The 13,407-nt window shown below is 43.5% G+C and overlaps 1 protein-coding gene across 1 annotated transcript in view; it reads left to right on the top strand.

Annotated features, from left to right (window-relative positions):
* Positions 1-1,565: 1,565 nt before the first annotated feature.
* CD40 (CD40 molecule) overlaps positions 1,566-13,407 on the top strand; it is a 164,449-nt gene continuing 152,607 nt past the window's right edge. The window contains exons 1-2 of the mRNA XM_082272774.1: positions 1,566-1,619; positions 1,704-1,861. Of these exons, the coding sequence (XP_082128900.1) occupies positions 1,796-1,861 (66 nt within the window). The 5' untranslated portion in view covers positions 1,566-1,619; positions 1,704-1,795. The remainder of the gene's footprint in view (positions 1,620-1,703; positions 1,862-13,407) is intronic.

A 13,407-nucleotide genomic window follows, 5' to 3' on the forward strand; every position in this document is an offset into this window, starting at 1 on the left:
TTCCTCTGTGCCTCTGTACTGAGTGGGTCAAATGGGAGTGGTTTTATAATTATCTGTCAGCTGTGCAGCTGCAGAGCACTAATGAGGAAAGCTGCTGTGCTTGCATCTCTTTAGACATGTTCCTATTGGGAGTATCTCACGAAAATTTACATTTTTGTTGCAGGGGATGCCAGAAATCTGACTTGTATCTTAGGCAGACTTCTGGGAAAATTGGTGAGCCAATCACACAAGCAGGAAATTATGTTTCTGGGGTGTGGTCAGTATATATTCTGTGTACAGAACAGCTCCAGGTAGCCATATTGCGTTGCATTTTCAGAAAAGTACAACAGCTGCAGATTGAAAAGGAAAGGTAATTTTTAATAACATTCAATTACAATATGATTTGTGTCGCAATTGTATACGCTATATTGTTTTTTCTTTATTTGCTATTTTTTTCCCCCCACAAAAGTGGAGTCACCATTTAAGGCATGTCCGTTAATGCAGCATACAAGAACGTCAGAGTGTGAATGGACCCTAACTGAAGTTCTGCTAGCTATTTCTAAGATTGTCCCAGCAACAACAGTTCTAGTATTTATGTCATGACAGTTCCACTTAAAGTGGTAATAAACCCAAAATCAAAAACGGAAAATATTGCAATATTGCAAATCCAATATATTATAGTGGCTGCATTCAAAAACGCACCAAAAACTCATCAAAAATGCACTGTAACACATCAAATATGCACCAAAAACTCATCAAAAATGCACTGTAAGGCATCAAAACCGCACCAAAAATTCATGGAAAATGCACTGTAACGCATCAAAAACTCATTAAATATGCACTGTAATGCATCAAAAACGCACCAAAAACTCATGGAAAATGCACTGTAATGCATCAAAAACTCATTAAAAATGCACTGTAATGCATCAAAAACGCACCAAAAACTCATGAAAAATGCACTGTAACGCATCAAAACACACCAAAAACTCATAAAAAATGCAGTGTAACACATCAAAAACTCATTAAAAATGCACTGTAACGCATCAAAAACGCACCAAAAACTCATCAAAAATGCACTGTAATGCATCAAAAAGTCATTAAAAATGCACTGTAACGCATCAAAAACGCACCAAAAACGCTTTAAAAATGCACTGTAACGCATCAAAAACGCACCAAAAACTAATTAAAAATGCACTGTAATGCACAAAAAACGCACCAAAAACTCATAAAAAATGCACTGTAAGGCATCAAAAACGCGTATCTAGAAAAGAATCTGGGAACGCACTGCATTTCTATAATGTGAACAGGCAGGATTATTAGGTAAAAAAAAAAGAATGAAAAAAAGCTAAAAAAAAAAGAAAAGTAATCCACATCTAAAAATGAGTAAACTTCAATATTTTACATTTTTGCTTTTGGGATTATTACCCCTTAAAAAACCTAATAGATTGGCATCGTTACAAAAATCTGCTTTCTTTTTCTTCTAAATGGATCATGGGATGTTTGTGTGATCTTCTGTAGCGGAAATCCCCTACGCTGGCTTCCCTGTGGTTCCCTTAGTTTCACTTTCGGGAATTAAGGCGGGTCCTTTATAAGCAGGAGCTTGGGTGACACAATAACCACGCTGACAGCTTTCATTCCAGGTCTGCGCTGTGATCTCTGTCATTTAAAGTACGGTATCTTCTTCTATACTAAGGAACGTATTCATCTTCTGTATATTGCTGCAGTCTTCCATTCCTCTAACCAGATCCTTTAACTCCTTGTGAGCCTGGGATTATATTGTTGTAGGAGTTCCTGGATCTTCTGTCTTCATACCTCCATGGGATCCCGTGTCACAATGTCTTGGTGGATGTTACTACTCATCCTTTGTAGCCGCTACTACCAGGTGAGACATGCCACTAACACCTCTACTACCAGATGAGACATGCCACTAACATCTCTACTACCAGGTGATACATGCCACTAACACCTCTACTACCAGGTGAGACATGCCACTATCAGGGGAGACATGCCACTACCAGGGGAGACATGCCACTACCAGGGGAGACAAGCCACTACCAGGGGAGACAAGCCACTACCAGGAGAGCCATGCCACTACCAGGTGAGACATGCCACTACCAGGGGAGACAAGCCACTACCAGGAGAGCCATGCCACTACCAGGTGAGACATGCCACTAACACTTCTACTACCAGGTGAGACATGCCACTACCAGGGGAGACATGCCACTACCAGGGGAGACATGCCACTACCAGGGGAGACACGCCACTACCAGGTGAGACATGCCACTACCAGGTGAGACATGCCACTACCAGGTGAGACATGCCACTACCAGGTGAGACATGCCACTACCAGGAGAGCCATGCCACTTGCAGGGGAGACATGCCACTACCAGGGGAGACATGCTACTACCAGGGGTGACATGCCACTACCAGGGGAGACATGCCACTACCAGGGGAGACATGCCACTACCAGGTGAGACATGCCACTACCAGGTGAGACATGCCACTACCAGGAGAGCCATGCCACTTCCAGGGGAGACATGCCACTACCAGGGGAGACATGCTACTACCAGGGGTGACATGCTACTACCAGGAATGACATGCTACTACCAGGTGAGACATGCCACTACCAGGTGAGACATGCCACTACCAGGGGAGACATGCCATTACCAGGTGAGACATGCCACTACCAGGTGAGACATGCCACTAACACCTCTACTACCAGGGGAGACATGCCACTACCAGGTGAGACATGCCACTACCAGGGGAGACATGCCACTACCAGGGGAGACATGCCACTAACACCTCTACTATCAGGTGATACATGCCACTACCAGGTGATACATGCCACTACCAGGGGAGACATGCCACTACCAGGTGAGACATTGGACTACCAGGGGAGACATGCCACTATCAGGGGAGACATGCCACTACCAGGGGAGACACGCCACTACCAGGGGAGACACGCCACTACCAGGGGAGACATGCCACTACCAGAGGAGACATGCCACTACCAGGGGAGACATGCCACTACCAGGGGATACATGCCACTACCAGGTGAGACATGCCACTACCAGGGGAGACATGCCACTACCAGGGGAGACATGCCACTACCAGGTGAGACATGCCACTACCAGGGGAGACATGCCACTACCAGGTGAGACATACCACTACCAGGGGAGACATGCCACTACCAGGGGAGACATGCCACTAACGCCGCTTGGTGATTTCTGTACTTATTTTATTGTGAAGAGTTAAGAACTATAAAGTTGTTTTGTAAAACAGTAAAGTGTGTATTTAGTGCTGATTGTTTCTCTAAAGGGTTAATACTTCTGTTTCTTCCTCATTTGTGAATGGCGTAATTTCCAGACACCTGCGATAGATTTCTAAAGAACTTTCTTGCAGAAGTGCAGCGTTGCATGTCATATGAATGTGAGCTTTACCAAGCTACACGGGTCTGAATGAATAAATTACATGTCATGAAAAGAAGCCTAAGTTTAATTATCTTTTTTTGAATTAGCACATACATTGAATGCCAAGTGTCCCTTGTGCTGATGGCTGCTCTCTTGAAGTCTTGTCCTCCGCCCCCTCCCCCCCCCATACCCCCACAGTGGTAAACGTGGAGTACAGCAGGGGTTAAAGAATATTCATATTTCTGATATATTTCTGCTGTACCATGTACTTGTATGAAAAAGCATCCTGTTCTCTTTCAGCACAGCTAGACAACTGACCGTACTGTGCTCTCCTGCCTAGTGTGGTCAGTTTTTATTAGGAACACATAGAAGATAGGCAGGGATGTCACACAAAGGCAGCATTACAAAGAGTGAAAGAAGAAAATGGTTGCACACCACCACGGAATCCAGTAAAGAAAAGTTCTTTATTCACATGAGTAGTACAAGGTACAGCAGGACAGTAGACGCATTTCACACGACTGCTACGTAGTAGAGAACAAGCACATTTCCTAATAAAAAAAAAAAAAGACCACACTAGGCAGGAGAGCACAGCGTGGTCAGTTCTCTAGCTGTACTGGAAACTCAGCCTGCTCTTCTTCAATGATCAGACTTAGCCTGACACACACCCCCCTGTACAGCCTTTCACTGGAAAGATTAGTGTACTGCTGTTTCTCCAACCTAAGCTCCTCATGCAGCTGAGAACAGAGGGTATGGGAAAAAATGTATTTAGAATTTTTTGTATATATATTCATACACAAATGTTTTGCCTTTCATTTCTATTTTAAACAGAATGGGTTGTTTTATATGGTGGGGGTTTACGTATTCTGTATTATGAGCTGCTGGACCTGTTATAGGCAATCATAAGAGTGACATTTAAGCTGGCCATACACTAGCAGAAAAATCGTTCAAACTCATTTTCGAAAAACAAAATATCGGTCTGTGAGAGCAGACGATCGTGCCATTATGTAGTGACCAAATTTCAAACGATAAATCGGACATAAATGAATCCGCTTTTCGTTCATTTTGTCACATATGCCGAGTGCAAACAGTTCGGCAGAGAAACACATTAACCTTTCAATTTATCGCTTGTTCGGCAGAATTTTCCAAACTGTTCCTTCGATTTTTCAGCTCGTGCCTATTAACTGGACGAAAAACGAACGAACGGACCAAATGACAGATTTTCAAAATATTTTTCAGCTAGTGTATGGCCAGCATTACACTATATTGTCATAAGTATTGGGACGCCTGCCTTTACACGCACATGACCTTTAATGGCAATCCCAGTCTTAGTCTGTAGGGTTCAATATTGAGTTGGCACACCCTACGCTGCTATAACAGCTTCAACTCTTCTGGGAAGGGTGTTCACAAGGTTCAAGAGTGTGTCAATGGGAATGTTTGACCATTCTTCCAGAAGCGCATTTGTGAGGTCAGGCACTGATTTGGACGAGAACATCTAGCTCACAGTCTGCACTCGAATTCATCCCAAAGGTGTTCTATCCGGTTGAGGTCAGGACTCTGTGCAGGCCAGTGAAGTTTCTCCACCCCAAACTTGCTCATCCATGTACTATACTATGGCATATATACAAAATTTTTATTTTTTTTTATACTAGTAATGGCGGCGATCAGCGACTTATAGCAGGACTGTGATAGTATGGGGGGCAGTCTGACACTAACTGACACTTTGTGGCAACCAGTGACAATAATACAGTGATCAGTGCTTTAAATATGCACTGCCACTGTACTAACACCATTGGCCGGGAAGGGGTTAACATCTAGGGCGATCAAAGGGTTAAATGTGTGACTAACCAGTGTTTAAAGCCCCGTACACACGCAACGATTATCGGCCGACCGATCGTCCGTCTTTTGTCCAGAGTGGTGTTTTGTTGGTTGGAATGTGCCTAGACTGCACACAAATTTTCTCGCCCAACAAAATTCTACTTCAGAAGTGATGTCATGTGTTGGTTTGCTTTCTTTGTGTTCTTTCTTCACTGAGCATGCCCAGTCTTGCTCATCAGATTTTTCCCTGTCGAAATCTGTACTGACTGACGGAAAATCGGCCAATCTGTTGACGGCGGACAAAAATTTTATAGTCTGCACACCAGATTTTTTTCGGCCAAAAAGTCGGAGTTGGTTGTCGGAAGCATCATACTAACAAGCCGAAAATCGGCAGATCGGACGTTGGCCGAAAATTCCCGGCCAATTTTCGATGCGTGTGTGTACGGGGCATTAGTGTGTACTGTGTGCTTCTTTCACTAAGTCCCGGTTCACACATATGCGATGCGGGAATCCTGCGAATCTACTGCGGGTTCGCGCAGTGCATTCCCAGTGCAGGCAGTTCACACTGCCATATGCAAATCGCTGGGGGGTATCAATTCAAAGTTAACGACACACCCAGATCAGTTCACATATCGCAGTGCGAACTGACATTCGGACATGAATTAGATCGCATAAGTGTGATCCACCATGCGATCCAATTCTGGTGCGGACCCAAAAAAGGGTCCAGTGTGTATTTGTGCCGAATCAGATGCGAATTCAGCCATACTATCTGTATGTAGAGCAAAAAAATTTAAAGCAAAATTGGGACTTTATATGAGGTGTGGCCAGCCAAGGAATAGAAAAGAATACATAATGAGAGGGACCAGAAGGATAATATTAAAATCGTATATTTATTGACTGTCAATAGACCAGGTAATGGTAAAACCAAAATGCTCAATAAAAACATGTAACCCATGGTAATGGGATATACATGAATGAAACATGGTTAAATACGCATGGTCTAAGATAAAGGTACAAAGTAATGCGATATTATCCTGGTACATACAAATAGGTAAAATAGAACTTTAACCGTTTGCCGACCGCCGCAGTCAGCCCCTCACAGGCAAAGCGACGTAGGGCTACGTCGCTAGCCTGTGAGGCTCTAGAGAGTGGGCGCGCTCCAACGCGGTCACAGACCCCCCCGCGCGTGTGCCCGACGGACCCGATGTCCGCCAGGCACTCGCGATCGTCCGTGACATCGGGAGAAAGGCAGCCAGCTAATGTAAACAAAGCCACCTGTCATTCTTCCCTGTGTAAGAATGGAGATCATACGGTTCTACTATGTAGGACCGTTGATCTCTGTTCTTACACTAGTAGCCACAGCCAATCACAGTTAGAATCACGTCCCTAGGACACACTTAACCCCTCCCTCTCCAATACAGTTAACTCCTTCAGTGTCAGTGTCATTTTTAGAGTAAGAGTGCATATGTATAGCACTGATTACTGCAGTAATGTCACTGGTAACCCCAAAAGTGTCAAAAATGTCAGTCAAGGGTCCGATCTGTCCGCCGCAATGTCGCAGTCCCGCAAAAAAAAATCGCAGATCGCCGCCATTACTCGTTAAAAAAAAAACAACAAAAATGACAAAAATCTTTCCCTTTGTTAGTAAACGAGATAACTTTTGCGCAAACCAATCAAAATACGTTTTTTGCGATTTACCAAACATATGTAGCATAAAACAAATTGGCCGAAAATGTTAAAAAATTTTGATTTTTACATTTTTTTGGGGAATTTCATATAAAAAAATGTGAAAAATATTGTTATTTTTGCAAAATTGACGCTCTTCTTTTGTTTATAGCGCATGATCAAAAAATCGCACAGGTGATCAAATACCACCAAAAGAAAGCTCTGTTTGTGGGAAAAAAAGGACGTCAAATATGTTTAGGTACAGCGTTTGTACGACCGCGCAATTGTCCGTTAAAGTCACGCAGTGCCGAATCGCAAAATAGGCCCTCGTCAGGAAGGGGGTAAAATCTTCCGGGGCTTAAGTGGTTAATAAGGTCATGAAAACAGGGTATAATAACAGCTATTAATTGATGGAATTGCCTGTGTTGAACTCAACGCGTTTCGTGAGAAATTTCACTTCATCAGGAGTAGGCATGATTCAGGTGTATTGAGGTAGCGTTGCATCCGGGGATAGGTCCAGCCTGGGAACTGAGGGAGCGAGGCCTGCGTGCGTCAAACAGGTATAATGTAGAAATGATGTACAGAGTGAGGATCCCCAAGAAGGATCACAACCAGCCTCCACTAATCATGTAGGTATAAATCTGCACAGGCGCTGGAGCAGGGATCGTACCCAGCGTCACGCTGGTGCACAATCAAAGTGAAGCCGCCTGGTCTATTGACAGTCAATAAATATACGATTTTAATATTATCCTTCTGGTCCCTCTCATTATGTATTCTTTTCTATTCCTTGGCTGGGCACACCTCATATAAAGTCCCAATTTTGCTTTTCATTTTTTTGCTCTACTGCATTAGGGATGGAGACTCTGTTGGTCAGGAGTCTCATTTAAAGTCCCAATTCCTTTTTCCCCCTCTAGTTATACTATCTGTATGGCTGAATTCGCATAGCACAGACATCGTGAATGTGATTTTCAGAGCAGTGCGCTCCGAATCACATGCAATGTCTGCCATCGCACTAATGTGAACCAAGCCTAAGGGATGTGATGTTTTTTTTCCCCTGCTTTGCAGGGAAACAAAAACCTCCACATCCCCACTGACAGGACAGAGCTCTGTCCTGTCAACCTCCTTGCTGATCAGTGGGTGTCGGCAGTTACCTATTGGCCGGCGCTCGCTGATTGCCTTGTGCTGTGTCTAATCACAGCAAAGCTGGCGTGCCATCAGTGTGCGCCCCTACCCGGAAGTTCCGCATCGCGTACTAGATATGTGATCTGGAGCAGGAGAGCCTCCATATAACTGTTATGCAGTCAGCAAGTGGTTAAAGTGTATGTGACAGCAAAACTTGTTTTTTTTCTTTTGGATTGAGTGAAAAAGAGTAAAGCTGTCCACACACAGAGTGAATTTCAGCCAGTTTTTGATAAACTGAACACATTTCAAGTCTTGTTTGGCCCTGTTGGCATCACTCCGCCACTCCGTGCCGGTTCACATTAGTGCGATCACAGAGATCGCATGTAATTCGGAGCACACTGCTCTTAAATTCCATGCGATCTCTGTGCGGTGCAAATTTCAGCCATACAGTTTGTATGGCTGAATTCGCACCGCAATCGCATTAAACACACACAGGACCCTTTTTTTAATCCGCAGCAGAATCGGTTCGCATGGTGGTTCACACTAGTGCGATCCGATTCTGTGCGGACTTGCAGATCGCACTGCGATATGCGATCTCAACTGGGGGTGTCGTTAACTTTTAGTCCGGTCCGGTTGAGTCCGGTTTACGGCCGTAGCCGGAAGTATCCAGAGGATCGTTACCGCACTAGTGCGGCTGCCGTTTTTTGCCTGCTATCGTCATTTTAAATGTGAGTGTACTCTATATATTGTTTGAATAAATATCTATTTTATGACATACTTCACTATGGATTCCAATATGTTTCTTTGAGTACACTGGGATCACTGGAATATATATTGGAAAGGTGGCTATTGATGAAGCAGTGGGAGTCAATAGGTGCCGATATCGGTAACAGTGGATACCAGCATAACTACAAGCCTATTAAGGAAATCCTACATTTATATCCCAGGGCTATATATCAGTAAAAAGCGCCTTTTAATGGTGCCATGAGGTGAGCGGCCATTGCACTAAAACGATTTCTGCTCACTTCGGATCACAGCACTGGAAATTCACCAAATTGTCTTAAAACCACTTAACCCCCGGAAGATTTTACCCCCTTCCTGACCAGGGGGTATTTTGCGATTCGGCACTGCGTGACTTTAACGGACAATTGCGCGGTCGTGCGACACTGTACCTAAACAAATTTGACGTCCTTTTTTTCCCACAAACAGAGCTTTATTTTGGTGGTATTTGATCACCTGTGCAATTTTTTGATCATGCGCTATAAACAAAAAAAGAGCGACAATTTTGCAAAAATAACAATATTTTTCACATTTTTTTATATGAAATTCCCCCCCAAAAATTGTAAAAATCAAATTTTTTTTAAATTTTTGGCCAATTTGTTTTCTGCTACCTATGTTTGGTAAAAAAAAATCACAATAATGCGCAAAAGTTATTGGGTTTACTAAGGGAAAGATTTTTGTCATTTTTGTTGTTTATTTTTTTAACGAGTAATGGCGGCGATCTGCGATTTTTTTTTGCGGTACTGCAACATTGCAGCGGACAGATCGGACCCTTGACTGACATTTTTGACACTTTTGGGGGTACCAGTGACATTACTACAGTAATCAGTGCTATACATATGCACTGTTACTGTAAAAATGACACTGGCAGTGAAGGGGTTAACTTTATTGGAGAGGGAGGGGTTAAGTGTGTCCCTAGGGGCGTGTTTCTTACTGTCATTGGATGTGGCTGTGTGTGTAACAGCACAGACCAACGGTCCTACATAGCAGGACTGAGTGATCTGTGCTTTTACACAGGGGAGAATGACAGGCGGCTATGTTTACATTAGCCGCCTGCCTTTCTCCCTCTCTACCGATGCTCGGCGAGTGACCGGCGGACATCGGGTCTGCCGGTCACACGCGCCGGCTTCTTCGGGTACGAGCGGGGGCAGGAGCGTGCCTCCGGCGGGGCGCGCTCGCCCCCTATTCGCTCCCAGGCTAGTGACGTACCGGTACGTCACTTTGCTTGGGAGGGGCTGACCGCCGCCGTATATAGTCGGGCGGCGGTTGGCAAGTGGTTAAAGAAAAATCACCATTGATCACTTCATTTCGAGCACTATGTATGTTGTTTGATCACTTATAGTCACTTTAAATATTGCACAAGGACTTTCACCTATTGCATAAGGACTTCATCTATCTATTTATTTATTCAGTATTTATCTATTTAATACTTTAAATATTGCACAAGGACTTTTACTTATTGCATAAGGATTTCATCTATCTATTTATCTATTCAGGATTTATTTATTTAATACAGTTTTACATTTATTCCCACCATTTGAGGGATTCTCACCATCACCGATTTTTAACACATATTTATATTTGAATGATTGAATTGTTGTTGTTTACAGATATCATATTATTGTGTTTTTTTTATATGTAGATTTTGTACACTAATATACACTTTGATCAAATATGCAACACAGGGATTTATCACAAGATTTGATCTAATTTATGAATTATCCTTTGAGATCATTTTTGGATGAGTGCAGCGATTTGGATTGAAGGCAGACATATATATCCTGCTTGCGACTGTGATCGCATGTTCTGATTCTTTTATTTGATATAAGGTTTTATATTCTTAGAGTGAAGACAGATATATATGGTTGAGAATAATATTGATGTTTTATAATATTAATATTATTGATATTTTTATTGAAGACAGATATATTTCATACTTTGCGATTCTGACCATAGGATGCGATTATTTGGCTTATTCTAGATATTTTACTCCAATTGTTAAAGGGATTGTTTGGGGTCAGATAGTATCAACACAAGCCCATATATTTATACTTTTATCCATACATTTTTTTTCAGAATTTTATGATATGATGCAATGTTAGCTCTTTCAGAGCCTTTCTGAGATTTTATCCCATTAGCGCTGATTCACTCTTTGTATAGTTAACTTTTAATTGACACCCCCTGCGTATCGCATATGGCAGTGTGAACTGCCAGGGATGCGGATGTGATGCGGGAACACGCTGTATATTCGCAGCATTCCCGCATCACACAAATGTGAACCGGGACTCCAGCATCTTTTGATCTGATAATAGAAGTAGCCATGTGGAAAATTGTTTGCCAGACAGTGACTACAGTCAATCGGCTACAGCCATGGTTGCAGCATTCTGACAGCCATTAATGCGGGTTGTCAGAATACAATAGCCAGCGGCTATTTAGCGGCCATCCATGCTGTTTAGTGTGGATGGGAAAATTGATAGACCTCTCTCATTCAGGCCATGGGGCTGGCTAAATAAAGGAAATCTAACAGTATATGGTTAGCCTTAGACCCTCTGCCACTGTGTAACCACCAGGGACCCTCTAACTGTGCTGTTGGTCATTCTCAATGACTCAGAAAGAGAGGAAATCCAACATTTTAGAGTTTTTATGAGGTGAGGGGAAATCTTTCAAAGGGAAGTTCTATTGACCACTTTCCAAGAGAGGAAATTTCCCATACTTCCTGCTGTGTCTCTGGAAGAAGGAAAGGGAAATCCCCCCAAAATGACATAGCTGGCAAAAAATATTCTGATACGGTTCATACTCTTTAAAGTGTACGTCAATACAAAATAATAATAAAAAAATAATATGCAGTACATCTCTGCAATATATGCACATGTGCCTATGTTTTATTTCTTTACAGAATCTGCAAAAAAAATCAAGGGCCAGTTCACTGTAGGGATCGACTGAATGTCGGCAATGCCGATATATCAGGGGCCGATATGCACTTTCCCCAATATATCGGAATCGGCCCCGGAGGTTACTGATATTGCGGATATTTTGGGAAAGTGCTGTATCGGAGTGATGCCTGCAGCTAGAGGCATCACCCCGGTACCGGCGTCCATAGCCGACGGTCGGCTGTCTTGTAATGACAACCGATGCGGCTGAGAAGACGCTCGGCTTTAATCACAAGGAGCGGGAGGGGACGTCCCCCCCCCCTCCCGCCACCTTCCTCCAGGTCTCCTGTCCCACCTGGATAACCGGACATCCAGCCTGCACTGCCGCCGAAGACCCGATCAAAGCCGCAGTCAGCTCTGATTGGGTCTCCATGTAAAAACCCAGAAGTGATGTCATGACTTCTGGGTACTCGGCACCAAATTCAAAAAAATGACAGCCTTCAAAAGAGGCAAATTTGGCGTTTTGAATGTTTTTAAGTGCAAAGGAGGGGTTTGGAGATCCCTCCACAAGAGTACCTGTCAAGAAAAAAAAAAAATTAAAATTTTAAATGTAAAAAAATATCGGCCCATATCGGCCGATACCGATATTTAATTGGCAAAATATCGGTATTGGCTTTAAAAAAACAATATCGGTTGATCTCTAGTTCACAGCATAGAAACACAGTCTGTATGCGTTCCAGATGTCTTTCTGCATGCACGTTTTTGACGCGTTTGTGATGAGTTTTTGATGCGATCCAGTGCATTTTTTCCCCCTCTCTTTTCTTAACTGTAAATAAGGACGTGTGTGTTCCAGTGAGTTTTTGGTTCTTTTAGTGTTTAGTGTGTTTTTAAAGCGTTTTACCATGTTCCAGTACAGTTCAGTGTAGAAAAAAATGCAGCATGTTCTACTTTTTTATCTGGAACTGGAACGTACTGGATCTGACCACACTGGTTTGAACAGTGCCATTGAAAACCATATAACCTTCTACCCATGCTTTTTTGATGCAGAAAACAACCGCACTGGACTGCATGTGGTGTGAACTGGACCCAAAGGCATATTGAACAAACCAATAATGAACACATTAGAGACGTTTATTGTTAGGGCTCTTTCACACACACTGTCCGTCAAACGGACTCCGCTTTTCTCAGCGGGGGATTGAGCCGCCGATCCCCCGCTGAGCAGCAGGAGGACAGCTGTGTCTCTGCGCTGTGTGCGGAGACACAGCTCTCAGTTCCCCATGCATCTCTATGGGGGAAATCGGATGGGACCGGACCGTTGGTCCGTTCTCATCCGATCCCGTCCGATCCGATCCACCAACCCTATTTTCCATCCGTCCAGATTTGACGGATCGGATGTCAGCGGACATGACTCCGCTGCCATCCGATGCCCCATAGGAATGCATGGGGGTCCGTTCAGATCCGCCAAAAAAACGGACAGGCGGATCTCAACGGTCCGCCTGTGTGAAAGGGGCCTTAAGGTTTATATACTTAGACAGTTCTGTACCCTGACACTTTGCTAGTAGGATTAAAGATCACACAGGGTTCTCTTGAATGCAGATTGAGGGGCTCCACAATGTTGGTTCTGAGCAATGTAAATTGGGTTTTCAGTTTTTTGGGGTTTTGTACCCTGCAGATTGGGTTTTGATTATGGAGAATTCCAAGAGTCTTCAGAGGGACAAAGCCTCTAACCCTGGGTCTAGGAAATGGGAACCAGCAGATGGCCTTTA

This window comes from Pelophylax lessonae (assembly GCF_965119305.1).
Source record: "Pelophylax lessonae genome assembly, chromosome: 11".
Taxonomy (NCBI): domain Eukaryota; kingdom Metazoa; phylum Chordata; class Amphibia; order Anura; family Ranidae; genus Pelophylax; species Pelophylax lessonae.